The 27545-nt window shown below is 36.0% G+C and overlaps 3 protein-coding genes and 1 non-coding gene across 7 annotated transcripts; 3 read left to right on the plus strand and 1 right to left on the minus strand.

Annotated features, from left to right (window-relative positions):
• The first annotated feature begins 113 nt into the window (after nucleotides 1-113).
• Nucleotides 114-10675, plus strand: LOC124442971 (stAR-related lipid transfer protein 9-like). Of its 2 annotated transcripts, none has more exons than XM_046993491.1 (28): nucleotides 114-468; nucleotides 586-649; nucleotides 1577-1699; nucleotides 2173-2289; nucleotides 2457-2489; nucleotides 2650-2711; nucleotides 2960-3084; nucleotides 3424-3493; nucleotides 3576-3716; nucleotides 4070-4293; nucleotides 4530-4627; nucleotides 4706-4786; nucleotides 5084-5212; nucleotides 5280-5399; nucleotides 5885-5936; nucleotides 6062-6196; nucleotides 6276-6373; nucleotides 6470-6546; nucleotides 6626-6706; nucleotides 6995-8641; nucleotides 8810-8841; nucleotides 9269-9401; nucleotides 9478-9640; nucleotides 9749-9791; nucleotides 9872-9951; nucleotides 10017-10094; nucleotides 10193-10270; nucleotides 10478-10675. In XM_046993491.1, the coding sequence occupies exons 1-28, from the start codon at nucleotides 395-397 to the stop codon at nucleotides 10577-10579; spliced, it is 4260 nt and encodes a 1419-aa protein (XP_046849447.1). In that variant the 5' UTR covers nucleotides 114-394; the 3' UTR covers nucleotides 10580-10675. The 2 variants fall into 2 exon arrangements, with proteins under 2 accessions (XP_046849447.1, XP_046849449.1); XM_046993493.1 differs by having other exon boundaries at nucleotides 117-468; nucleotides 6626-6685.
• LOC124442977 (ribosome biogenesis protein NOP53-like) lies at nucleotides 2293-27496 on the minus strand. Of its 3 annotated transcripts, none has more exons than XM_046993502.1 (12): nucleotides 27006-27496; nucleotides 26830-26900; nucleotides 26305-26490; nucleotides 25965-26035; nucleotides 24979-25179; nucleotides 24611-24778; nucleotides 24346-24401; nucleotides 23962-24081; nucleotides 23798-23864; nucleotides 22223-22299; nucleotides 21554-21665; nucleotides 2293-2722 (listed from the first exon to the last, which is right to left on the minus strand). In XM_046993502.1, exons 1-11 carry the CDS (start codon nucleotides 27158-27160, stop codon nucleotides 21569-21571), a joined length of 1269 nt encoding a protein of 422 aa, XP_046849458.1. In that variant the 5' UTR covers nucleotides 27161-27496; the 3' UTR covers nucleotides 2293-2722; nucleotides 21554-21568. The 3 variants fall into 3 exon arrangements, with proteins under 3 accessions (XP_046849458.1, XP_046849456.1, XP_046849457.1); XM_046993500.1 differs by lacking the exon at nucleotides 2293-2722 and adding an exon at nucleotides 8941-9152; XM_046993501.1 differs by lacking the exon at nucleotides 2293-2722 and adding an exon at nucleotides 14232-14949.
• Nucleotides 15813-20156, plus strand: LOC124441718 (potassium voltage-gated channel subfamily C member 1-like). Its single transcript, XM_046992186.1, has 5 exons — nucleotides 15813-15938; nucleotides 16190-16397; nucleotides 16663-17018; nucleotides 17066-17630; nucleotides 18383-20156. The coding sequence occupies exons 1-5, from the start codon at nucleotides 15826-15828 to the stop codon at nucleotides 19598-19600; spliced, it is 2460 nt and encodes an 819-aa protein (XP_046848142.1). The 5' UTR covers nucleotides 15813-15825; the 3' UTR covers nucleotides 19601-20156.
• Trnas-gcu lies at nucleotides 27286-27367 on the plus strand. Its single transcript has one exon. It is a non-coding gene; the product is annotated as a tRNA-Ser (tRNA).
• Nucleotides 27497-27545: the final 49 nt, after the last annotated feature.

Below are 27545 nucleotides of genomic sequence, written 5' to 3' on the forward strand. Positions count from 1 at the left end.
GTCACTAAGCTCGATCATTTATCATTTTATGTAATCGAGCAACTCAGCTGTTCTTTTGTATGCATGCTGTAAGATGCTTCCGGTCACGTTAGTAAAACTGTTTACAATGTCTCGTGAATAGCATTAGCCGTCATGCAATAGGGCCAATTGTCATCGGCAGACGCGTGAATGTATTGAAACAGAAGTTCCATCCAATGATTCACAAGAAATATTGAAGTCTAATTTTGATTACTTTGAAATCTGCGGATGAGCACCATATTCTTTGAAATTCAAAGTAAATCTGGCAACTGGAGTCTAAACATAGAAGAGTCAAGTAAATCGTGTATTTACATCATTTCATTAACAGTTTTTGTCAAGTTTTGAGTTTTATCTTGTCATCAGCATTCATTCAATCATGGATGATAAAAAGATGAACAAGAAAGAAAGCTCCGTCAAAGTGGCCGTCCGCGTTCGCCCACTAAACGAAAGGTATGATAACTTTCTTGATTTATATGTTTCGGAATACATGCTTCAAATACGTTGATTATGATGCTCAATTTGCTCATGAATTTCTTGCTTATCTTGTGTCTTAACTTCTAACAACAGAGAGATGAATTCTGACGTTATCATCAGTATGACAGGCAATCAAACAAGTATTCAGACAGACCAGGTAAGACTTGCGCAGTAATTCGATTCGTTTTTTTTATGGTATGCTGTTGGTTATTGCAGATCATAAAACATGCATACCTTATTCGTATTGTCATGATTATATTGTCTTATCCACTTTTACATATGAAACAATAAAGAAATTAGAACCAAAATCCCGTTTATTACACTTGTCGTTTTGTAAGTTTATAATCTGGGGAGGATTTTTTTCTACCGCTTTTTGTGATCACTCTAAAATAATAAAGTTGGAGTCATAAATTCCTCAGAACTTTCAACATTTCTTTGTCAAGACAACCCACACAATATATTACGATAGCACTGTTTATTTAGTTTCTACAAACACAAAATCTACTTCCAGAACTTTGTAGAATTTCGAAGACAGTCATAATTGCGACAATGACAACATTTATAAACGGAGAATTGAAGCGAAACAAAAGTGGTAACCACACACTTGCATTCCGTCTGTTATTAGTTTCTCGACTTTTCGAATACATTGTTATGTGGACAACAAAAGAATAGATAATATTTTGTTATAGTTGAGTGCTTTTTGAAAAGGCTTCTCCACATGCAAAAATTTAAAAAATCTCATGCAAATTAACCATTTCTATCAATTGCAATATTTTTAACGATACACTGTGCCTGTGCAAATGTTTCAACTTTCAAACAGGTTGCGTAGGTGATATAGCTTAGAACTTTTTTTGAAAAACACGTTTTCGAAAATTCAACAACCTTCCACATATGTACAAGTGATTCACTTATAATTTTTGCACACAACTCAATATGTAATGTGAATATGAAACATATGAAAGAGAAAAAAGAGTTAAAAGACCGAGTAGCTTCAAACCGTTTTCTAAGTTCGTCTTAGAGATAAAATTTCTCCGAGATAGATTGTTGCTTTGACGACACTCAACATAATTTTTTTCCCCTACAGCACAAACCATTGGATAACAGTCACATTCCAATAAACAACAAGCCTTCGCAAAGAAAATTTGTGTACGATTACTCATACTGGTCTGTGAATGAAACTGATCCTCATTTCGTGTCGCAAGAACAGGTATATATAGTAAACAATTAACACGAGGCAATTTATTTCATCAGGAGGCGAACTATTCTTATGCTTATCAAGTGATGTTAGCGAAATAAATGATAAATTCTCGCTGAAAATGCCAAAAATGGCACGTTTTTCTTTAGCCCACCCAAGAAAACTTTCCACCTTATTCTTTATAAAAGAAACTTGATCAAAAAAGTCAATTTATTTTATTTGGCTGAAAAATGCCGAACTGGCAACACTCCGACCATGCAAAGTTGGTTCACGACAGCCGGCGGAAAGATAATTTCAAAGAAAAGACTTTAATGGCAATTTTTTTACATATTTTCTATCCCAACGCCGTGAAACTCTTTTCAATCATAACTTATTTGCGCAACAAAGCTCAACATGCAATGATGTTGACTCTCCCATCACACCCATGCTATTGTCACAAAGTTTTCCTTAGTTATGTAAATAAAATATGTTGATTGCCATTTCAGGTCTTCAATGATCTTGGCACTAAAGTTCTTGATGCGGCATTTGAAGGCTATAACGCATGCGTATTTGCGTATGGTCAAACAGGAGCAGGAAAGACTTACACAATGATGGGAACACAGGTATTAATATACATATATATATTAGCACTCATCTCTCAGAATCAAACGGTTTTCCTAACCAAATCAACTAAACTCAATTATCAATACCCGACTTAGCCCATTCACACACCGACAAGTATACATTCAGATAATTACTTATATGGTAACATAATGTTGTGCTTGTTTAGAGCGATCCCGGACTAATTCCAAGAATATGCGAGGTAACGAAGCAAAGCTACAATCTCCGCCAATTTCAACATGAGCAGTGTATTTCATTTCAGTTTACCAACTTTAAGTCAATGAAAGTCACATCATGAATTCTTGGAGCTGTGTTGATAAAGAGAACATTCAACTCACTACTCATTTTTATTTTAAACGCAGGGTTTATACAAACATGCTTCAGCAAACGCCAACAACCATGAGTCATTCAGGATTGAAGTGAGGTAAAGATAAACTACAACAAGAAGGAAACCATTGGCCATTTGCATGTAAACATGACGATAAATGTCAATACAAAAACAAAATATTTTTCACTCAATATAGTGTAAACAGCCGTTGGTTAGAGGTTAAGGTTTAGAGATTTGGATTAAGGTTTTGGTAAAGGATTAAACTTCCGATAAATCTCGCAGGTTTTCGATGACTCGCGATAGATGATTATATCAGCTGTTGTTGCATATGTTTTTAATTTTAGTTATTTAGAGATCTACAATGAACAAGTGCTGGATTTACTTCGATCTGAAACTCAAAGCAAACGAAGTACGTCAGCACAAAAACTGCGCGTGCGCGAACATCCAAAGGAAGGACCGTATGTTCAAGGTCAGTTGAATAGCAAATTCATTTTTTCAAAGAACTTGGCATATCAACGCCAGAAAGTTTCACATTTGATATTATTTGTAAAAAGATTCTTGCATAAAAAATCAATAGTGCGGCCAAATCTTTTTACGGTGCAGTCAATAAATATTTTGAAATACACAAAATACAACCGATGGAACTTTATATTTTTAAGTAATGACATTGTTCAAACTGCAAAAGTGTCACGACAATTTGCTAGACCTATGAACGTTTATGGATTTGAGGATGCAGCTTCAAGCTGCAATGATTTTGGTTCACAAATTTAGTTGAATGTGGAAATGATCATTTCGTATTTTATTGAAGGTCTTATGAAACAGAATGCTCCAGATTACGCGACAATCGAGAGTATTTTAAAACAAGGAAACCAGATGAGGTTTGATATCTCAAAAATATTGATCAAATAGCAAAGACTGTTGATGTTGTCAAACAAACGTATCCAACGTTTACTTTCATAGAAAAACGGAAGCGACAAAGATGAACGAACACAGCAGTAGATCTCATGCTATCGTTACCATCACATACACTCAAGCAAAGTTTATTACAGGATTACCAAGTGAACTAACGAGCAAAATCAATTTAGTAGATTTGGCAGGAAGGTAAAGTATGCATAGAAATGAAAGAAAACTTCACAATTGAAACGACACTCAACATAAAACCACTGGTATATAAGAATCACACATTATAAGAATCTAATGTAATAAGATTTCAACATCAGATCACTCGTGTGATAAAGACATTAGACTAGAGTGTATTGGAACTCATGATCAAGTTTCATCATCAGATCATTCCTAAAGAGCTCACTACACTGGACCATGTTCCAGTTTTTACAATAGCAAGAAGTTATGAAAACTCTAAAGAACTTCAGTAGATACTAGACTCCAAATATTCAACATAAGTAAATGAGAACTCATGCTGACAAATTCCTCATCAATAACAAATTTTACTTTAGTGAACGAGCATCGAAAAGCGGAGCAACAGGTGAAAGGCTGCGAGAAGGAGGAAATATAAACAAATCTCTGACGACTCTTGGAAGTGTAATCTCCGCGCTATCAGAGACGTCCAGTCGCGACGGTGAAATTGTAAAGAAACCTCATGTTCCGTACCGCAACTCAATACTGACTTGGTTATTGAAGGACAGTCTGGGTGGAAACTCAAAGACAATTATGATAGCTGGTCAGTATATGCGTGTTTAAAACACATTATACATTGTTAAACATACTGGGAAATGAAATCATAAAGGCCGATGAAATGTCGTCCTTTACAAAAATCATACACAAGCGTTTGCTACACCTATAGCAAATGATAATTTTATGTATATTTTGTATTGGATTAAACTCACAATCACGTTCTACAGGCTTCAGAAACATCGACATATCGCCTTAATTACAAACTGTTTGTCTATTGTGTAGCCATCGCCCCGACAGATCTTCACTATGGCGAGACATTGAGTACACTGAGGTTCGCAGTCAGGGCAAAGAAAATTGTCAACGCTCCAACAATCAACGAGGTTTGAAATCACTGTATTCACGTTGTAATAAAAGAAGACGTAATAGTCGTTTATTTAGCTTTTTGTTTGTCTTGTTAGGATCCGAATGTGAAATTGATTCGTGAACTTAAGGCAGAAATTGAAAGATTAAAATCAATTGTGAATACAGACCAGAGTCAGGTGATGGTAGAAAGAGTTTAACAGATTAAAATTTGACACAATATTTCTTTTCTTTTGGTTTTTCCTCTCAGAGGTAGCCACAGCAAATTATTTGCGTGCATCTCTTTCTATCTGTTGTGTCATTTTCAATCAAACCACCAAACTACAAGTTCTTTTTCAGTTCATCCAAACCTCCCCTCTTTGGCCTTCCTCTAGGCCTCTAACGTGGCAGTTGTAATTTGCTACAATGATGTTCAATATTGTTGAAATCAATGATCAAGATTACTGACAAAGTTGCACTATATCTCGTCCGTCTAGTTTGAGAACAGTATGAAAGATGAAACAGTGAATGAAGCTCAAAAACTACTTAAAGGAACCGAGAGCAAAATGGAGCAACATTTGAGGGAATGGGCCGACAAATGGCGAGATACGATGCTAATAATGGAGGTATTAAAGATGTATTTAACGTAATTCTCTTCCAATTTTCCTAACTTTGTAGACTTTCTTTATGTAGGAAAATGATCTTGGACTCCATAAATATCGTTCGGCGTTGCGAATAAATATGGACCCACCACATCTTGTCGTCCTGGACGATGACGTCCTCAACACTAGCATCACCATATTTAGTTTAAAGGTACTGTATATTGAGAATCCTGATCATCCACAATAAAGGGTGTATCTTAAAAAAACTGAACGGTTTGGAAAACATCGCTGAAGTCATCAGCGCGCAACATTTGCAAAAAGCTCTGGTGGAAAACCGATGGTTCATTTGAGTTCAAATTAATCTCAACATGAATAAGTGATGAAGGTCTTAAGAAAATCGCAATTAAAAAGAATTAAACGCAAATTAAACCATAATTTGGATGCCTAGCGTATGCAAACGCTTTAACCGTCACTACATTGAGTGTATATCGTCGTGTTTCGCACGATAATGATGTATGGCATTAGGAATATTGTAAAGAGTTATCAAAGATCTAAGAAAACTGATTTGTGTCTACACGTGACGTTAGAATATAATGAACCTAAAGAAGCACCGTGGAAAAGCAAATTATTTGCTCTAACCCGGTTGATATTTATCATACACATGTTCCTTAAACATATTTCTAAACATTTTTATAGAAAGGAGAAAACTCCATTGGAAGCATGGAGATCGAAGATGAATTGCACTTAGGTAAATGTTTTGTTTTGAACGTTGCAAATTCACGATAGAGAGTTAACTTTTACAGTGTTTAGAACACTAGGAAATGAACTAGAAGTTTGATGACATTGAGCAATGTAGTATGTCATTCTTTGCAGTTTTTGACGAAGAAGAACAAGAAAAGAGACATTGCATTCTTACATTTGACATGAAAACAGTGATCTTGATACCTCTGGATGGCGAGTGTCAGATAAACAATAAAACAGTTACTGAAGATACGAAGCTATCACAAGGTTCGATATATAAAGAGTAGAGAGTGAGAAACTAGGATATTATCTACGTCCTTTTTAATCTCATTTAAACACATTGCAGGTGATATTATAATGTTTGATCAAACATTTCGTCTGAAGTTCAACAATCCACAAGAAGCTTTTTTTCTCAGAAAGAAAAGAAAAACCCATCGTTCCATGGTAATATTGAAGCATCGTCAAATGATTACTACATCAAAAATTACAAAACCCGCAAAAAATAGAGAAAACTAATTTAAAGTTTGATTTTTCTTAAAGGAGAGATCGCTGCATAAGTCGCCTTCGCCAGATAAGTTAGTAGAGTTCTTTGAGCAACCGTTATCACCAGAATCAGGGTAAGTATAGTGCTATTGTTTGGAAATACGACGTCATGGCATTTATAACATTTACTAAAGAGCATTTTCTTTCTTACAGAGTTGAAAGTGAGCAAAGTACAGACGATGGCAATGACGAAAATGATCCGGAAGAGTTAAAGTTTGTTGAGCTCTCTTTGGCGTAATTATGCATTACATTTGAATAAGAGCGACAACACATTTAAACGAAATTCATGTTTATGATTCTAATAAGGAAATTTTGCCATTGCTAATTTAAAGGGACGGTTTTTCCTCGCCGCTTTTTTTGCACCATTGTATATGACATAGATTTATGTAAGAAGTTCATCTGAATGAGAATAATCAATACAATTAATCAATACAATTAATCAATACAATTAATTAATACAATTAATGAAACGGATTATGTCTTTTGTCATACATTTAAGTAAATTATGGTTTTCTCGTTCAGGTTGCGCATTGAAGAACTGTTGGCCAAATATAAACAATCAGAGATTGAGAGAATGAAAGTGATGGAAAAGAGCAAACGGGAATTGGAAGAAAAAGATAAAGAGATCGAAGATCAAACGATGAAGATTTTACAGAAAAAGGAACAACATGAGGTTGTTCTACAAAAGCACCAGGAAGATCTACAGGAACTCAGAGAACAACTTTCTCAAGAAAAGAAAAATTCGAGAAACGAACTCATTCAACAAATTGAAAATATTTTCATTCGAATGAAAAATGGAAACAGCGAGCAAGGTAAAAACTCGACTGAAGAAGATGAACAACGAAAAAAGCTATTCAGAAAAAAACTAAAACGAGAATGGTCGAGAATTGATCAATGTGAGATGAAACTTATCGAAATTGAAGCTGAAAAAAGAAGAATAATACAGGATGCCAACGAGAAGTTGAAAGAGGAAAGAGTTAAAAAGAAAGCTGAACGAGAAAGGAGACGCCATAAACTTGAAACGAAAATACAATGTTTACAGGAAACCTTAGATAATCTTTTGAAGAAAAGCGAAACGGTGAAAAAAGATTTCGAGAACGTTGAGGAACAAGCAACAAAATTAACCGAACAAATCGAAGAAAATAACGATTCATATTGGAAAAAGTGTGTGAAACTAGAATGGCTGCAATATCAACTTTGCACAGATCAAGTTGATAATGATGACGATATTTCTGAAATTATGTTGAAAATAAAAACATTAGTTCGCAATATGGAGATGTTTGAAAATCAAATTACAACAAGACAAGAAAAAATTTCACTTTGTGAAAAGGAGCTGGAGGAACGACAGGAAGTCTTGAAAGAAATTGATTCAGAAATAAAAGAAAACTCGGCGGCCATGGCTGCTGCAAAGGAGGCTTTGGTCGCTTCGGATGAGTGCCCAGATGAAGAGAACGACGATAATAACATAATAATTTTAGAACGAGATACGGATCTTGTAAAGATAGAAAAAGAAGGAGAGCTGTTAGTAAGTGCACATTTAGAGCACCAACGTGTCGTAGAAGCGATCGTGAGCGACAATTTTGATTCTAGTGATGACGAAGATGCGGAGATAAAGAATGTCAAAGCACAAGTGTTCGAACTGGTGCGCAGTGTGTCTCCAGGTGTTGAAGAAGGTACGCTTCAATCGCAGATCGCCAGTAAAAAGCTCGAGGTTCATTATCAGCAAACAGAAGTGCGTCGATGTGAGGAGGAAAGAAAAACATTAAATAAGCACGAAGAAGATTATCACCAATTAAATCAAGCCGTGAATAAACAAAGAGAAGACGAGCAAATGCACTTGAAAGAGAAGATTAATCACTTACGCAAGTTGACGGAAAGCGGGGAGACCTTTACGTATTACGAATGTGAATCTAACAGTTTGCTAAGCGCTCAGCAACGTTTACTGGAAATGGACGACAAGTTAGCTTTGAAAACACACCAGAAAAAAAAGATGGATGCAAGATTTGAGAATTTGCGTGCGTTGATGGAACAGCAGGATGAGTTTAACCAAGCCAAATTTCGTGATAAAATGGATGAATTGGACAAACGAGGAAGACAACTTGATCGAGAGATTCGAGGCATTAGGAAAATGATAGAAACAGAAGCTGAAGAGTATTTGAAACGACTGAAGTAAGCAGACGTAATTTCTTATACCCATTGTTAACGAGTTGGAACTTAATTTGCACGCAAGAGAACACTGAAGCATTTAACCAACCCTAAAAATGCTTTACTTATAATGAACTTTGCTTGCAAATTGTGAATGTGTTTCATTATTTTTCGCCTTGTTTCTAAAAATAGGACGGAGGACTTTGCTATTCTCGAACCATTAGGTAAGTTGAAAAGCTTCGTTTGAATCAATGAAACTAGCCGTTAACAGCAAACATGCTTTTTATTTTTAAAATTGATCAGAGTGATTATGAAAAGAAAAATTTGCTACTTGAATTATATTTTCAAAACTTTTAAAGAACTGATTAAGAAATTCCACCGTCATAAAAGGTCTGATCAATGATACCTTATTTTAAATAGCAAAATTTCAGTTTCATGCATAAGCACTTTAAAATCCGCGTAATAAGTTTAATAAATGAGCAAAATGTACTCACATGATAAAGTGACTTTTACTGTGCACGTATTACTTTTGTTTCTAAACAAGGAAGTAAAGAAAGTCAAAATTAAATAAAAATGAATGAAAAACGTAAAGTATTTACATTAAGTCTGTACCACAATTGACTTAAAAATCTGAAAAAAACTTATTTGTAGGAAATTCAGTCTATGCAAAAATTGCAAGCGATGCTATGCTTAATATTCTTGAAGAAATTAAACTGGCCTCTCATCATCCAAAGTTTGCAATCAATCGTGTAGAGACGGCGAAACTGGACTGCGGAGGATGGAGGTGGGATTCACTAGGTCACAATGGAACATTTTAGGACGTTGTTTTGCCAATTAACGATATTTACGTTCGATTTCAGATATGAAACCAACGAGAGAGATGTGCACGTGCTACGGAAAGAGGATGTGCCGTGCGGTGTTTACAGTTTTCTTGGTCGTGGTATCATTCGAGCGACACCACGTACAGTACTTCAAACTGTTGCAACACCGCCGTCCAGATTTGTCTATGATCGCATGCTTAAGGTACATATGCCACGTGCATTTCTACACATGGGATTTAACCTGTTCATAATTTTTTGTCAAAACAACCAATGAATTGAAGGTGTGACTGTCTAATTTTCTTTAATGTAGAATATCCGCATTGTGGACAAGATTTCAGATAATTTGGCCATAAGTATGTTTAACTGTTTGAGATGATGATAAGATGGTTAGAGAGAAAGCGATTGACCCGTTTTTTCACGTTGATTCTTGCAGTTTATATGATGCACGAAACACAAAGGTGTCTTTTAAAAACTTCAAGAGATTTTTGTCTTGTCGCAATGGACGGAGAAAAGGTAAGAGTGGTGACTGGAGCGGGCTTTAAAAAGACGTCATAACTAAGTTCATATATCCCTTGCAGGACGGGAAGTTTGTCCTTGCTTCACAATCTGTCGATCATCCAAGTTGTCCTGAAGTAAAAGGAGTTAAAAGAGGAAAGGTAACAAATAATTTTGACAGTTCCAAAATACACATTCTAATCGGAATTTTCATATTCCAAAAATGTTGTCCACATTTATATTAACGTCTTTACCTCAGATATTGTCCAGTGGTTGGGTGATCGAACAAATTACAATCAACGGACGATCATGCTCGCTAGTTTGGTACATGACACAGGTAAAGAAAAATAATATGCGCCACGAATAATCCACGAGAATAGGATTTCCAATCATCAGTGAACCCTAACTCTAACAGTTCTTCACAGGACAGTAAATACCAGTAATAACCTGGAAAATGAGCCACTACAAACATAGACATAAACAATCTGATCGAAAAGTCTTTATGGTTTTTATGTATAACAAATTGAATGTAAAATATTTTCAGGTTTATCTCGGAGGATCACTGCCATCCACAGTTGTTAATCTGATTTCAAAACGCCAACCGCTGAGCATTTCCTATCTAAGAGAATACCTGGTCGCAAATTAAATGTTATTGTTGAATGAATTGCACTCATAAAAGACATTAATGTATTTATATTTAACTATTGGGAAAATGGATATATATTAAATAACATGGAGCATATCCTCTTGTCAGTTTTTTTCTCGAAAGCTACAGTTAAACAAAACTATTATATCCAAACATACTTTTAATGATGAACATTTTTGGATTAGATTTAATTGTGTCAGAGGCAAGTGTTAGTTGCGTGACCCTTGTTTTGAGAAAAGAAATTTCTCGGAGAATCACAGAAGTTTTTGTTGCAGACGAATGTGTTAATGCAAAGACGTTCTGGAAATATTTTCAAAATGAATATGCTTTTATTTCTTGTAGCCGTGTAATACGAACAAGAGTTTTACAGGACGCAAAAACAGTTGAAATGGTAAAGCCATTTGTTATTTATAACTACTACTCAATATTGAGAACGTTAAGAAATAACGGCTAACAAAAATCTCCATTCTGAGGAATTCACAGGTACACCAATAAAGATGATCCTCTCCATCCTGAGGAATTCATAGATATACTCATAAAAATGATCCTTTCCATCCTGAGGAATTCACAGATACACCAACAAAGAGGACCCTCTCCATCCTGAGGAATTCATAGATACACCAATAAAGATGATCCTCTCCATCCTGAGGAATTAGCAGATACACCAATAAAGATGATCCTCTCCATCCTGAGGAGTTCCTAGATACACCAATAAAGATGATCCTCTCCACCCAGAGGAATTAACAGATACACCAATAAAGACAATCCTCTCTATCCTGAAGAATTCATGGGTACACCAATAAAGATGATCCTCTTTATAAGGAAGAATTTATAAATACTCCAATAAAAATGATCCTCTCTGTTCTGAAGAATTCCTAGATACACTAATCAAGACGATACTCTCCATCATGTTATTGTTTTAAGAAAGCAAACAATATCTAAAATTTGAATTACAATAAGATAAGACAATGAATAATCAAGCAAAGATCGCAAGCGACTCATACACAATTTGAAAATGAATTGCAATTGAACGTTCGTAAAACATTCTTTGTTTCATGTAGTTTGACTTGGTTCAATTGTTCACACCTATCAATAATTTCGCTTTAACTTAATTTAACCCTGTATTTTGTTATGCTGTCGAAATAGCAAAAAATCATTTTTACTTTTGCAAAACGAGTTTTAGAACTGGTGTCTAAAACGTTTGGAAGAGGATGAAAATGCGTTGAGCATTTGTACAGTAAGAAATACATCAGCAAGAGTTTTTTAAATAATGAAAAATCACGAGGTGTTTTGATAGAAACGTTGGCCAAAAGCGTACAACCGAAGTATGAGAAGCGTCATTAATCAGGGGGGAAGGGAAACCATGCAGAAAAAAATTACTGGAGAAAAACAGCGCGTGTTTCTAGCAAGGCGGAGAAATCTTCATTAAGCTAAACACAACAGGAAGTTTGGCTAACATTTATTACCCGCTGAATTTAAAGGTTAAGTGAATTGTACTATACACGGAAACATCGACACAAAATTTGGTGTTAAGAAGGTATGATGAAACCCGCTATCACTTGTACATGTGCAAGTATATTTACTGTCCACAATACAGGAATATTGCTATCGAGAATAGAATTATACATATATATACTCATCGTTGTATAACTTACAAAGTCATATATGTTGTGTTACTATATTTAGAGTTTATAATAGTTTTCACATATATTTATTTAGTAGTATGTATTTGCAATGTTGCTTCTTAAAAAAACACGTTTCATAATTGGAAAGGTAGCAACGCCACAATTCACAATAACATAAGGCCAAAAAATTGGTTTAAAAAAGTGTTAAAATGTACTCCTTAACAAAAGTGTTTCTTTTTAACATAAAATTGTCAATTACATTCTATTTCGGAAGTGCTTTGATAACAAAGAGTCAAAGATGATTAAAAGTCGTTATGAATTTTCTTTTGTAGTTTCGGTTTAGGACGCGTGAATAACTAACAATTATAAACCCATGCATGGTTTCGTAAATCTCTCTGCCCTCATGCTATTAATTTTACTTACAATGTTTTCAGATATGAATTACATTTAGACATAACATGGCGTACATATATATGCCTCATACACAATTGCTTATTGAAAAATTGTTCATTAGATACTTAATCCTTTTGAAAATGCAGCTTTCATTATACTTGTCAACATGACTACATACGTCAATATAAGTTTGGAGGACAGATTACTCAAAGGTGTTAGCTAACAAGCATAATGAGTGAGTAGGAAGAAAACATTTTGTTGGCATACAAAACCTTTTTAATTTATCCATCGTAGTGTAGAAAAATATTAAGTAGTAAGGGTAAAATAATATATAAATTTATTGAAGAGGGATAAAATGCATTTAATTACGACTTGCGTTCTCTGTTTGTCAGAGTGCTTCAATGATCTAAAATTAACACCTGCCACAAACGAACGCATTACAAACATTCACATCATATTGTAAAATAAGAACGACTACACACTACAAGCAAACCATCTACTCGCGGTCTAGTTGTGAGCAAGAGTCACGTCTATTTTGCACATGCATAGACTAAGTAAGCGGCTGTAAATAACTTATACACTTAATTTTAAATGCATACAGACTTTCGCATTGAATACTGCGCTGCGCGCAAGGGGGCTTGGTGTGCAGGTGCCTTGGAATGCTATGGAGACTTAGAAAAATCAATTGACCTACGTCACGTTAAGACGTAGTAAATTTAATCTGTCTGGAAATGAGCGTTTAGCCTTTGTAATCATCTGCATGTTACGTAATAAACATGAAAGCGAGTAATGTGACCAGAAAAGAGGAGAATGACTGAGAGCAGAAAATGACTGGGAACGAACGAATGATAGAGTGCATTGAAGGTGCACTGCGCACGAGCAGAGTGACTGAAGTCGATCAAAATAACTGTGAAAAGACAGATTGAGTGCACAACGACTAGTATGAAAATAAGTGTAAAAGAATGATACGAGAAAGACAGCGTGACCGAGAACGTGTACAGTAACTGGAATCAATTGATGTCATTGAAGTCAATCAAACAGTCTAAAAGCAGAATGAGTGGAGAAAGGACAGAGTTCTTACACCTGTGCTTAATGAGTGGAGTCAATCACTGGGAAGGTCCAAAGTGATTGCAAACAGGAAGAGTAAGAGTGTACAGACAAAGTACCTGGACATGGATATAAAGTCATTTTTAAAAGTCCAAAAATAAAGCATCTCATCATGGCTATCTTTTACCCTATAAGTATTAATGATCAAGAGACATAAAAGCACGTCTCTGTATGCAAATTCCATTGGCAAACACAAAAGAGAGTAAGCACTAGTGAGAGAGCCATAACGATTCAAGAAAGATGGACAATCGGAGCGACATATGCAAGCAAGCACGACTATATTATAATTAAATTCGAACAGATATTGTTGTTTTTCATCTATAGATTTAAACTGATAAACAGGAAAAACCTGTCTACACGAGGACATGTACTTGATTATCGTCTGCTAAGTTCATAAAAACAATTATCATGTAGTAATACGTAAACATCGGTTGCCCAACAAACCAGGTGCTTGTGGGCCACTTTATTACATTACGCTCTTGAAAAATTAAAATTAACCGTTTCTCGCTAAACAGGAGCGATGGACAAAAAGTTTATCAAAGATATATTTCTTTCTTATATAAAACGAGCTAAAGATGCGTTATGTAAGCAAGAGCATTCATACCAATTGAAAACCAGAAGCAAATTATTTACAATAACACTTAAACGAGACAATATGTTGCGTCTTTTGCACATTTGTACTAAACAGCCCAATCGGAAGAATATGAACATCTTCTATGTAAAAATTCTTATATAAATGTACATGAAATTCTGAAAAGTATAGCGAACAGTGAGAAAACGTTCTCACAGCTCGGGAAAAAAGCAAATCAGAAAACATTTGTGACATAATGCAATTCTTTTTTCCAAGAAAAGATTTTCAAAGAATTTTCATAATTATTTATAAAGCGATATAAACTGTCAAGTTTCGACAAGCACCTGACCTTAAAAATACTTGCTCTGCTTAACTACAACTTAACAAATAACATCTAGAAATGCGAGTTCGTAAATTTAAGTGGTTGGATAAATAAATGCATGAAAACATGATTTCTTCAGAATTTCTCTCTAACATGAACACCACATATAGTTTTAAAGACTGTCATCTTCTCGAATCTATGGGCATAAAGCATATGGTAACATACATCTGCCTGTTTCATCTTTATCATATCTTTAAGCATCATTTAACTAGCACCGTTTCCAATAAGAATTACTAACAGTGCTACACAATGAGTTGTCAAGGACAAGCAATGTGCTAAGCCAATAACATTTCTAAAAATAAATTGAAAAACAAGTATCGAATGCAAATTATCAAGCATTTTGTACTTCAAAGACGGCAATGTCGGATGAAAATCTTTGTCTCTTCACGCATACGAAGCGAAATTGATTAACAAATTTTCTGAACAGCATAGAGAACTTTTCCTGCAATTTTTATGACATAATGTTAACATCTTGTGCGGACTTTGAGTCGGTAAGACATTTTTCGTCTTATTCATAAGTGTGTTCAGCTAGCTTGTTGGAAGTTTGGCTCATTCTTATACGGATATTGCAAAATTTGAGAGACGATACAGGCTGGCTGGGGGCCACCATAATTTTAATGAAAAAAAATAAAGTAAAGAGAAATAAGCTTATATGCCCACATAGAAATATAGATTTTTCTTGAAAAAATAGATTCACAATTGAGTCTTTGAGGGTCTGCAGGGATAATAAATAGTTTTAACGTCATAGGATACATTATTTTATTTGATAGTATTAGCAAAATTCCTCCTATTTAGCAAGAATATATCTGACATGCATGAAGACAGTTATGTTTTAATACGATGTGAAGACATATCCCATCATTTATCGACTATGCAATTCTTCATATTCCTCTAGTTTTTTCATTGAATTGTATAATACCAAAAGGTGTTGATGAGATGGACTTAACACGAAACATGCACAAAGTAAAACGGTTCATAGTTTTATAATTAAAACAAAAAAACATTGTGCCTACAAGGTGCAAAAATTATCGAAGAGTAAAAAAATCGCGTATTTAAGCAAATGAAAAATAAAGCAACGCGGCCGATAAGCACCATTTTAATGTTCCGACAAACTTTACGTAATTGTTTACTATTTTTATTGCACAAGCAGTTGTTCGACGGTGATGTGATGGAAAAACGATCGAGAGAAAACGGCCATGTTCACGGACGGATCACGATCAATGTCGGAGGAATTCGTCATGAAACGTATCTCACAACTTTACGAAATCGTCCAGATACGAGGTAAGAAGAGTTGATCTATTTATAAATCTGGAACATTACGTCGTTACAAAACAAAAGATTTTCAATGAAAAACCTAACAAATAAGACAGTGTGGCATTATTGCTTAAAACTATCGGCAAATTATCGGACCTCAAGCAATTATTATGAAAACAGCTACTGTGAAACAAACCTTACTTTTAAATAATGTGTTTGAACAAACACAATTTTACAAATACAACTAAACAAGAAATCGTTTTCTTCAATTACGTAAGGTTGTATTGGATAAGCGAACAGCATCATACGTCGACTAAGAGCCCTGAGTACAATCCCGATAAGAAAGAATATTTCTTTGACCGACATCCCGGTGTGTTTGCACATATTGTCAACTATTATCGAACGGGAAAGCTTCATTGTCCACTGGATGTGTGTGGCCCTCTTTTTGAAGAAGAGTTATCATTTTGGGGCATAGATGAAAATCAGGTAGGAATATGGAAGTTATCTTAAAATATGAAACAATAGTGAACATTATCAAATTCATTTCAAGGATGAAAAGTAGATTTAATTCAAGGTTGACCTCCATGTATTCATATTTATGTTTAATCCATATCGATACTCATATATACGTGTGTATCAACAATTACTCTTCACAGTTATGACCAGCCTCATTGAACATCATTAATGCCATTCAAAATCACCCTCAATAAACGCAATTTATAAACGTCATCTCTGCTGACCACAAAAATAGGTGGAGTTGTGCTGTTGGGAAAGCTACAAGCAACACAAGGAAAAACAGGAGAAGTTGAAATACTTCAAAACGCCCGAGGATGAAGATAATGAAGAGAATGAAGAACGCGGCCACTCGTGTTGGGAAAAATTGAGAAAAAAAGCCTACTTGTTGTTAGAGAAACCAGCGTCATCCACGCCAGCCAAGGTAAATCTTTTCAACTTTGTGTTAAAATGCACCAGAATTCAAAACAGACGAAAGTTTTTTGTAATGAGATTAGCCCACAACATTGGTGCGGTCAAACTAACCTTAACACTCACCAACACAAGAGCTCATAAAAACATGATCAAACCAACCCAAAGACTCACCAACTCAAGGCCATATAAAACATACTTTAGAAATAAACACAGGAATTTTATATCAGTTATAAAATGAACTTAAATCCATTTCGCGTTCAACAGGTCGTGTCTATCTTGAACGTGATCATATTTTTCATTACAATCATCCAGTTCTGTCTTACCACCTTGCAATCATTTCGACAAGATACCAGGAGATCTAACGCACTGAGCAGTGTAAGGATATTTGTGGTCACGTGGTTTCTAGTGGATCTCGTTCTCAGACTTCTTTCCGCTCCATCTCTTGGGAATCATTTCAAGAAAGTCATTCAATGGTTGGATTTAATCTCTGTTTGCGTTTTAATCGTGCACGTAAAGATTCACGCAACCCCAAACACGATTCAACCATTTGAAATATTGATTTTTCTAAAGGCGATACGACTGATAAATCTCTTAACGTACAGTTTTGTTATTCAAGTGCTGACCAACACTCTCAAAGCTAGCACAAGGGAACTGGGACTATTGACCATCGTGGTCGTATTTCAGGCTTTTGTTTTTTCAATGATTTTGTTCTTCATCGAGAGAGACGATAAGAATACAAAGTTTGAAAGTGTACCTGACTGTTTGTGGTGGGCAATCATCACTATGACAACGGTATGGTAACAATCACAGTTTTCATTTTGTTTCATAACACAACACATACATCACCATTAACAATTTGATAATTATGTTTCCTAATGATATAGCATGACCATATTCATATTTATACTGACACTCTCTGCTAAACCTTAAACAATACGATATCATCGAAACATCCTTGCTTAATGCTACCTAGCCTCTTGGTGTGTACTTTAAAATCAAAAGAATAAATACAAAATAGCCCCTGTTACATCTTTGAACACTATAATATCCAACCCAAAGAAGGATCATTACTCTATGTTAAATGCCTCTGCATGTAATGTCATAACCACCTTAGGAATACACCAGTGTCCTCTGTTATCCCTAAACACAAAAAATATCAACTTCAACAAAGGATCTTTGCTGTATATTGACTGCCTCTGGATGCACAGCGATACCCAACTTCATGAATACATGAATGCCCAGTATTACACCATTGTCTATATGGAGCTCCATGAAATCCATCTTTATCTTAACAAAAAAGCTCTTGCACACCATCTTAGGAATACATCAGTGTCCTCTGTTATCCCTATACAAAAAAATATCAACTTCAACAAAGGATCTTTGCTGTATATTGACTGCCTCTGGATGCACAGTGATACCTAACTTGATGAATACATGAATGCCCAGTATTACACCATTGTCTATATAGAGCTCCATGAAATCCATCTTTATCTTAACAAAAAAGCTCTTGCACACAAACATTATCGTTCAACCGTATCGTTTAGGTAGGCTATGGTGATCTTCATCCTCGCACATGGTTGGGTAAGATGTTTGGCGCCTGCTGTGCATTATGTGGTGCGTTGGTTATAGCCTTACCAGTCTCAGTGGTAGGAACCAACTTTACATTATTTTACACGTACGCCAAAGCTCGGCTCAACCTCCCGCCAAAAGCAAAACAGAAGCAACCGTTTTCCAAAGAGATCAGAACGCTAAAAGTGAAGATATCGGACGATGCACGAAATAGCTCAACTTACAGCTGCAATTCCACCGCAAGAAAACACGAAAAAAGTAATTTGGGTAAAAGTAGTTTGGAATGTTTAATTGAGCAGCGCATGGACAATACAAGGACTAAAGACAATTCAAATTTTTCTGGCCCCAAAAGAGAAAATGGACGACTCAATTCTATCGATCAGGATGTTCAAGCAAGCACAGAAGCAGACTCAAACAATGATCTCGCGCCGTCCTTTCGCGAATGCAATTTTGACTTTTTGGAGGTTCCTGTAGGTAAAAGTTTAAAAAAATCCTTCCTTAGCAACTCCATATCACGCATGTTCGGTGCAATTACGCAGCCCTCAAAACAATCACAGACACAAGACATCCCTCATCATCTAGACATTCACGCTACATATCCATTATATTCACGTCGAGGCGCGGTTGCTCCTGGTTCGATCAGTTCACGAAGCTTGTCGTCGACAATCTACGACAGCAGTAATTCGAACTTTCCCGCTTGCATCAGGCAATCGTTGAAATCATTAAGACAGCGGCAAGAGATGAGCAAAAAACTGGGAAAGAACAGAAAATGCACTTCTAATGCGGAACTACATTTAGTTTGTTTCCATCGCTGCGACAAACATCCAGAAAAAGATGTGAAATGTGGGGAAAAGACCAATTGTCCAACTTGCACGTGTTCAACGCATTTATCGAAACCGAGAATGGCAAAGAGCTGCTCAGAACTGAATGACATTCTCCAAGGAAATTATCGCAATAGTTTGAACAGCATTAACACGTCCGAAGCGTCGTCGGGTGAAATTTCCCTAAAGGAAGAGGAAACACCGATGGAAAGACCGTCCAGTGTGCCTTTCAGCGACATAGAAATCACTATTAACGGTTGTTCAGACGACAGTGGCAACGAAGAAAAGACATCATTGTTAAACGTTAACACTACTATAGGCAATGGAAAATTTTTAAAACCATGGGGAAACAATAATTTACCATATACGTGACAAAAGAAAAAGTAAATATAAATGATTAACACGTTATCGCATTATCATCAGCCAATTACAGCTCAATTGTCCAGCCTGACATACTTAACTACGTTCATTAACCAAAGAAGAATCAGACAAACGACCAGAGAAAATACTATCACGTTATCAGGTTGCCAAAGAAATACAGAAAATGGTGACTTCAAGAATAATAAAGTACTTAAGTCGGCAAAATACGGGCCTGCGAGAGTAGACGAAACAAATTGAAGTGTAGAAATACAAAACAGAAAGTAAACTGATTGATAAATAGAAGGCTGTTATAAATATAAAAATATGCGCATATACTTGTGGGTAAAAATTAGTCGGTTTAAAAAAAACCTGGTTTATTTATATATTCGTTACAGACTATGTCATAACAGGTGTTTTATGGATCACTATCCTGTGTCTTTCATAGTGGAGTCTTTCATGTTATATATTGTAGAAGATTATAGCCATATCGACCTAGATTTAGTCTTCGTAAACTGGTTTGATGACGAATTTTTAGTAATTTCGAAATAAATGTTTGAATGCTGCTGAATAATGTTTGCACTTGTTTTTCTTCAAATTCAAATCCAGAATGGACGTGAAATAACGACATGTTAAGCAATCTCCCTTATTTGTAAACAAACGAATAATGCAAACAGTTTTCGTGGCATGGCAAGGTTCATCGATATGTTGCGTTTAAAGCTGGTGTCAAAAGAGTGCTAACATTCTACTTTCAAAACAAATCGTCGCGTTTGTACCAATTACATTGCTTTAACTTCATTTCCGTACTTTCTTAGTCTCGCAAAAGGAGAGAAGAGCCAGGTTTATCCTCGCTCCAAGTCACTTCCGTACTTTCTTAGTCTCGCAAAAAGAGAGAAGAGCCAGGTTTAACCTCGCTCCAAGTCACTTCCGTACTTTCTTAGTCTCGCAAAAAGAGAGAAGAGCCAGGTTTAACCTCGCTCCAAGTCACTTCCGTACTTTCTTAGTCTCGCAAAAAGAGAGAAGAGCCAGGTTTATCCTCGCTCCAAGTCACTTCTGTACTTTCTTAGTCTCGCAAAAAGAGAGAAGAGCCAGGTTTAACCTCGCTCCAAGTCATGCACGTACTTTCTTAGTCTCGCAAAAGGAGAGAAGAGCCAGGTTTAACCTCGCTCCAAGTCATGCACGTACTTTCTTAGTCTCGCAAAAGGAGAGAAGAGCCAGGTTTAACCTCGCTCCAAGTCACTTCCGTACTTTCTTAGTCTCGCAAAGAGAGAGCCAGGTTTAACCTCGCTCCAAGTCATTTCCGTACTTTCTTAGTCTCGCAAAGAGAGAAGAGCCAGGTTTAACCTCGCTCCAAGTCATTTCCGTACTTTCTTAGTCTCGCAAAAGAGAGAGCCAGGTTTAACCTCGCTCCAAGTCACTTCCGTACTTTCTTAGTCTCGCAAAGAGAGAGAGCCAGGTTTAACCTCGCTCCAAGTCATTTCCGTACTTTCTTAGTCTCGCAAAAGGAGAGAAGAGCCAGGTTTAACCTCGCTCCAAGTCATGCACGTACTTTCTTAGTCTCGCAAAAGGAGAGAAGAGCCAGGTTTAACCTCGCTCCAAGTCACTTCCGTACTTTCTTAGTCTCGCAAAAAGAGAGAAGAGCCAGGTTTAACCTCGCTCCAAGTCACTTCCGTACTTTCTTAGTCTCGCAAAAGGAGAGAAGAGCCAGGTTTAACCTCGCTCCAAGTCACTTCTGTACTTTCTTAGTCTCGCAAAAGGAGAGAAGAGCCAGGTTTAACCTCGCTCCAAGTCACTTCTGTACTTTCTTAGTCTCGCAAAAGGAGAGAAGAGCCAGGTTTAACCTCGCTCCAAGTCACTTCCGTACTTTCTTAGTCTCGCAAAAGGAGAGAAGAGCCAGGTTTAACCTCGCTCCACGTCATGCACGTAAAGTATGTTAGACAAACATAATATGACTGATTTTCAACTAACCTGACAACAATTGCATCACCGTCGCTTTCTCTGCTCTTTCGATTTCTCTTGAATATCAAAATTCTTATAGGAGCGCTTTTCGTATTCTTTCAATTTATACTTCCGATGCGGCCTACAGAATAAAATGGAGAAGAGAAGTAAATTCACACAAAAAAAAAACAACACGAAGAAGGTCAACTTTAATGTTCTTTTTATGAAATCTTTTTTCAGTGATTTGTCGCCATCATACTGCGCAGTGAATAGTTCCTTGTTTTAAATCTTCAGTCAGGAATCTCGAATGTATTTCCTGCACACGTTCAGTGACAAACCAATGGCATAAAGTTTTCAAAAACGCTGAAGAATACCTTCTGTATACCTTCTAGTCTTCCGTAGTTGAAAATTAACAATTTCCCTTCCTTTCTCCTTTTGTGAATTGTCATGGGATTCGCCTTCCTACCCCACCCATAAGCACATATCATGGCATTTTATCCGCTACACCGCTGACAATAATAACTACTGCTTATTATTAAAAATGAAAACGACGCAATTCGAGGGGAGAACATATGTAGGAAAGCCATAATGTTTTTGGTATATCTCCCGGTCTCTACGGCCTTTTAAATACACATACACACCACGATAAAATAATGAATTGAGAAAATAAATCAAACTCCATCAAAAGACAACACTTACATGATAGGACGTCGAGGTTCAATAATATTTCGACGTTGAAAACTTTTAAAACGATCCTCGAAAAGATTTCCCTCCGGCTGAAAAATGACAATTACCAAGATACAAAAAATAGAAAAAATTTTGAAAAAAAATTTTTCTTTTACGTAACGACATAGATAACAAAAAATTCTAGGCTGAGGATAAAAATATAAAGGGTGAAAAAAAATACTAGACAAGGTGCTCCATGTACAAATACGGCTGGGTAAAAATTACCAAAGATAAGATAAGAATCTGGCAATTTCTGGCGAGAATACGACAAAAAAATTTAAACACGAAGAAAGACGTTTTACTCTAGGACACAGTCCGAGCTCCACAGTCCTAGACTCCGCAGTCCTAGCTCCGCAATCCTAGCTCTACAGTCTTATCTCCGCAGTCCTAACTCCACACTCCACAAACCTAGTTCCGCTGTCCTAGCTCTGCAGTCCTAGCTAGGCAGTCGTAGCTCTAAAGTCCTAGTTCCGCTGTCCTAGCTCTGAAGTTCTAGCTAAGCAGTCGTAACTCTGCAGTCCTAGTTCCGCAGCCCTAGCTCTGCAGTCCTAGCTAGGCAGTTCTAGCTCTACAGTCCTAGTTCTGCTGTCCTAGCTCTGAAGTCCTAGCTAGGCAGTCCTAGCTCTACAGTCCTAGTTCCGCTGTCCTAACTCTGAAGTTCTAGCTAGGCAGTCGTAGCTCTACAGTCCTAGTTCCGCTGTCCTAGCTCTGCAGTTCTAGCTAGGCAGTTCTAGCTCTACAGTCCTAGTTCTGCTGTCCTAGCTCTGTTCTACAGTCCTAGTTCTGCTGTTCTTCTTTTGTCCTAGTCCTAGTCCTAGTCCTAGCTCTACAGTCCTAGTTCCGCTGTCCTAACTCTGAAGTTCTAGCTAAGCAGTCGTAGCTCTACAGTCCTAGTTCCGCTGCCCTAGCTCTACAGTCCTAGCTAGGCAGTTCTAGCTCTACAGTCCTAGTTCCGCTGTCCTAGCTCTGAAGTCCTAGCTAGGCAGTCCTAGCTCTACAGTCCTGGTTCCGCTGTCCTAGCTAGGCAGTCGTAGCTCCACAGTCCTAGTTCCGCTGCCCAAGCTCTGCAGTCCTAACTCTACAGTCCTAGTTCCGCTGTCCTAGCTCTGCTGTCCTAACTAGGCAGTCGTAGCTCTACAGTCCTAGTTCCGCTGCCCTCGCTCTGCAGTCCTAGCTAGGCAGTTCTAGCTCTACCGTCCTAGTTCCGCTGTCCTAGCTCTGAAGTCCTAGCTAGGCAGTCCTAGCTCTACAGTCCTAGTTCCGCTGTCCTAGCTCTGAAGTTCTAGCTAGGCAGTCGTAGCTCCACAGTCCTAGTTCCGCTGCCCTAGCTCTGCAGTCCTAGCTCTACAGTCTTAGTTCCGCTGTCCTAGCTCTGCAGTCCTAGCTAGGCAGTTCTAGCTCTACAGTCCTAGTTCCGCTGTCCTAGCTCTGCAGTCCTAACTAGGCAGTCGTAGCTCCACAGTCCTAGTTCCGCTGCCCTAGCTCTGAAGTTCTAGCTAGGCAGTCCTAGCTCCACAGACAGTGCCAAATAAATATAAGACAACAAACCTTCAAATTTCGTAAACTGCCCTTCAATTCGTCCATCAATTGTATTTCGATGTTCATTTCTTCAAATCTTTTGATACTTGTCAAAGAAAATCTTTTCGTATATAATAATACAATTTGTAGAACAGACATAGTGTGTCCTCAATAAAACAATATTTTTTGGATACTTTTGTCTTCCTAAACGTTTTGGTTTTGATGAAGACTTTAGGATTTTCTCTTCTTTTTTCTTCAAACGTTCCTGCATTTTTTCTTTGCTTTTCTTCAACTCTTTCTTGATGGACTTGACTCTAAACATATCAAACAAAATACATCTGAGAACAAACAAAGGCATCAAACAAAATATAAAACCACTTGCTGTATATTTCAGACTTTGGTGAATCAAATTCCAAGTGCATGTATTTATGTCATTTGTTGATAATGAAACCTTTCCTGGAGCCAAAATAATTGGCTATGATGTATGTTCTGAAAGCAATGATGGGCTATTATGTATGTTCTGAATACTTAACTTAATACATCCTAATCTCTCGAGATACATCTGCAATAACAATCACCTGAATACTTCATTCTCTTTTGCTTTTTCATCTCGTTGTATTTTGAAATAGAGCTCCTGTTATGTCAATGAGTAGATTTAATTGACATGGAAAATGATAAATTGATGAAATTTTGTTCAAAACAAGACTTTTGAAAGGGTTTTTCAACATATAATTTTATTTTGAACTATATTAAATCAATTTGTGAGCAATAAAAAATGGTTAAAGATTCTGAACAGAAAAAGGAATAAAATCAAATTACAAAACAAGTTGTAGCATTTCCTACCTCTTTTTTCCTTTCCTTTGCTTTTTGTCTTTCTTTAATTGTCTTTCTCTCCTTCCCAGAAAAACAAGGGAGCATGACTCCACATTCCTTATCATCATTATCATCACTACATTCAGCATTGCTTTCATCACCAAACAATCCTTGTTGCATTTCTTCCTCCCAACTTGGCTGAATCAAGCACAAACAACCAAAGTTACAAAAATAGTAAAAATTTTTCAAATGATATTTTCACGCTTAAAAAAGTCTTTAAATAACTCATCCAGAATATGCCAAACCACATTTACTCTGGTTCAATCATGACAAAATGTAGTTTAAAAGATAGCAAACTATGTATAAGCATGTAGTAATCTAGCTAAGTTATTTCTTACAAGTTTTGTCATCTCTTCTTCTGATGGAAACTGCAACTGTCGCTGTAATTTCTTAATCTCCTTCTCTTTAAAAAGTTCAACTTGACAAGCAGCAAACAGCAATGCCTGATGATCATTAAATGTTGGATTGTATGATGCTCCAGGGTGACAAACACTTAATGCTGGCATGGTACTTCGAACTTTGTATACAGTCCTTGGTTGCTGTGGATATATGTCAAAATCAAACTGTTCAAATCTTTGCAAACACAAGTAACAATTTTGATGACAGACAAGTAGTTCAAACATTTTTATTGTTTACAATATACACTATACCCAATTAAAATCATATTAAATCTTGTATGTCACTAGTCAAAGTTTAGTTTTGATAAAGATATTGTTAGCTTAGTGTGAAGTTTTTCCCAATAAATTACAAATATTCAATTCAGCCGATTAGAGTAAAGCAGGTTATGGTGCTGGTATAACTCAAAATATAAGAAATTATCATTGTTTTAATGTTTTTCTTAAAACTACTTATGCAAGACAAATACTTGAGGCAAGATCTACACAATTTTATTCAGTGTTCTTTTTTGTGTATGGTACCTAGGGTACCTGTGGTGATTAGAAAATTTTTTGGTTGATTATCAGTGAATTAGTTATTTAGTTGCAGAGAGGTAGGTTTGGAAAGAAATATTTTCACAAGGTCTCAAAAGCAGCCTGAGTATAATAGCCGATGTGGCTAGATATTGAAACTAAAATTGAATTCTTTTCTAAAAGTTTACTTTGCCTGGATAGTAAAATCCTTTCTCGCTATGATAACTACCATCTGAATACATTTTGCTTTCACTATGAACAATTTACCTGGCTTTTAAAGCAATTTTAAAAAAATTAAATTTCACTTTGAAACTATAATACTGCGAAAAAACCACTTTGGCATTATGGTAAAAAGTATCATAAAAAATTCATTAGGCATGCATGAATAAAAAATAAAATTATTTATTTATTCATACCTTGGCTGGTTTCTTTTGTGTTACTTTCATGTAATGTTCATCTTCAAAGGATTTAGATTTAGATAAAACTCCTGTAACACAAAGTAAAATAAAGTCAAATTCTTGTTCAACTTTTTTTTGACAAAAATGAAAGCTAATTCAACTGATGATTAAATTTATCATAGCAAATGGCAACTAACTGGAGCAAATTTATGAAGCCATGTCAATAAACTTTCATTGGTCAACAGCAAAAAAAACATGCCAATTAAATCTCTGTTGCATTGTCAATCAACAAAATTGTTTGCATACTTGTGACCCTTCATTGTAACCCATAATATTCCCATCCCATATAAATTAATACCTGAATCACCCCATAAATCATAAATTTCCAGTTTAGCTTCCTTTTTCTTGAGGATTTTTTGTGGTAATATAGCAGTTGCTTCATCATCTTCTGATGAATCTACGTCTTTGCCATCCTTTTTCAATTTTTGCTTGCTTTTCCTTAGTTTTACACCTTTTCGGTATTGTTTTGTCTCTTCCTTTTCACCTAAACAAAAAATTTTATGATGTCAATAATAGGTTTATGAATAAACACCATTAAAAATAAAATGAAAAATTATCAAAAGAGGGCAACTTTGAAAATCAGCTATGGTAAATGTTGGTTGTAATATGTTACATATATGTAAAACTAAAGAGTTTCCTCAAAACTTTAAGCAAACTTGATCTCCAACAGCAGACATGTAAAATGAACAGAATTACTATTGCATATCAAATGTGGGATTCAGGCTTGGGGAAGAATTAGTATTTCTATTTTTGATGGTCCATAATCATATTCATATGATTTTCTGATGACATCTGAATAATAAAAATGACAAGTCAGGCGTACCAATTTCAGTTCCTGAATGGTCTCTATCCATGTAAAACAGCTCTCCATTCTTTTTCTGTGATATCACACCTCTAGAAGAAATGAATCACGTGTAAAATCAAATACAATGGAGGCCCACATTGTCACAACCAAAGTGAAGCAAGTGGTATACCAAGAAATACGAACAATATATTTACCCAGTCCGTTCCTGTCTTCTTACTTCGTCCAAGTAATCCTCTATTTCTTTAATATCGATATGTTTCCTCCAGCTTCGTTTAGACTTTTTACTAACGCGTTTGCGTTTTATTTTAGTACGTAAAGGATTATTATTTGCATTAATTTTAGACTCCATGTTTTTAAATTAACCACGTGACCTGCTACAAAACTATCTTTATATTTATTTGATTTCCATCCATTAAAGATTGTTGAAAAATAGATTATATTTAAGTAAAGTTAATTTTTCCCCATTTCTCATCTGACGAGGTGGCCGAGTGGTTAAGGCGATGGACTGCTAATCCATTGTGCTCTGCACGCGTGGGTTCGAATCCCATCCTCGTCGCTTAATTTTTAATTCTATTTATAATTGTTTATTACTGCAAAAATTTCTGCTTTTCCCGTTCTAAATGAATTTTATAGTTATTAATGAAAAAATCTAAGTCAAAATTATAATATTTTAGGTGAAAAATGAGGAAACAAATTCATATTCAGCTCGCGATTATTAAAATCCCACAGTGTAA

Source organism: Xenia sp. Carnegie-2017, unplaced genomic scaffold, assembly GCF_021976095.1.
Source record: "Xenia sp. Carnegie-2017 unplaced genomic scaffold, XeniaSp_v1 HiC_scaffold_20, whole genome shotgun sequence".
Taxonomy (NCBI): domain Eukaryota; kingdom Metazoa; phylum Cnidaria; class Anthozoa; order Malacalcyonacea; family Xeniidae; genus Xenia; species Xenia sp. Carnegie-2017.

Excerpts from the sequence above, each read along its gene's own strand:
- LOC124442971 (XM_046993491.1), top strand. The coding sequence starts at position 395 with ATGGATGATAAAAAGATGAACAAGAAAGAAAGCTCCGTCAAAGTGGCC. Across the intron at positions 5,937-6,061 it reads CGAAGATGAATTGCACTTAG|TTTTTGACGAAGAAGAACAA; the intron begins GTAAATGTTTTG and ends CATTCTTTGCAG. Across the intron at positions 6,547-6,625 it reads CCGTTATCACCAGAATCAGG|AGTTGAAAGTGAGCAAAGTA; the intron begins GTAAGTATAGTG and ends TCTTTCTTACAG.
- LOC124441718 (XM_046992186.1), top strand. The coding sequence starts at position 15,826 with ATGGAAAAACGATCGAGAGAAAACGGCCATGTTCACGGACGGATCACG. Across the intron at positions 16,398-16,662 it reads GGGGCATAGATGAAAATCAG|GTGGAGTTGTGCTGTTGGGA; the intron begins GTAGGAATATGG and ends CCACAAAAATAG. Across the intron at positions 17,631-18,382 it reads CAATCATCACTATGACAACG|GTAGGCTATGGTGATCTTCA; the intron begins GTATGGTAACAA and ends CGTATCGTTTAG.
- LOC124442977 (XM_046993502.1), bottom strand. The coding sequence starts at position 27,160 with ATGGAGTCTAAAATTAATGCAAATAATAATCCTTTACGTACTAAAATA. Across the intron at positions 26,901-27,005 it reads AGAAGACAGGAACGGACTGG|AGGTGTGATATCACAGAAAA; the intron begins GTAAATATATTG and ends CATTTCTTCTAG. Across the intron at positions 23,865-23,961 it reads AAACGTTTAGGAAGACAAAA|ATTTGAAGAAATGAACATCG; the intron begins GTATCCAAAAAA and ends AAGTATCAAAAG.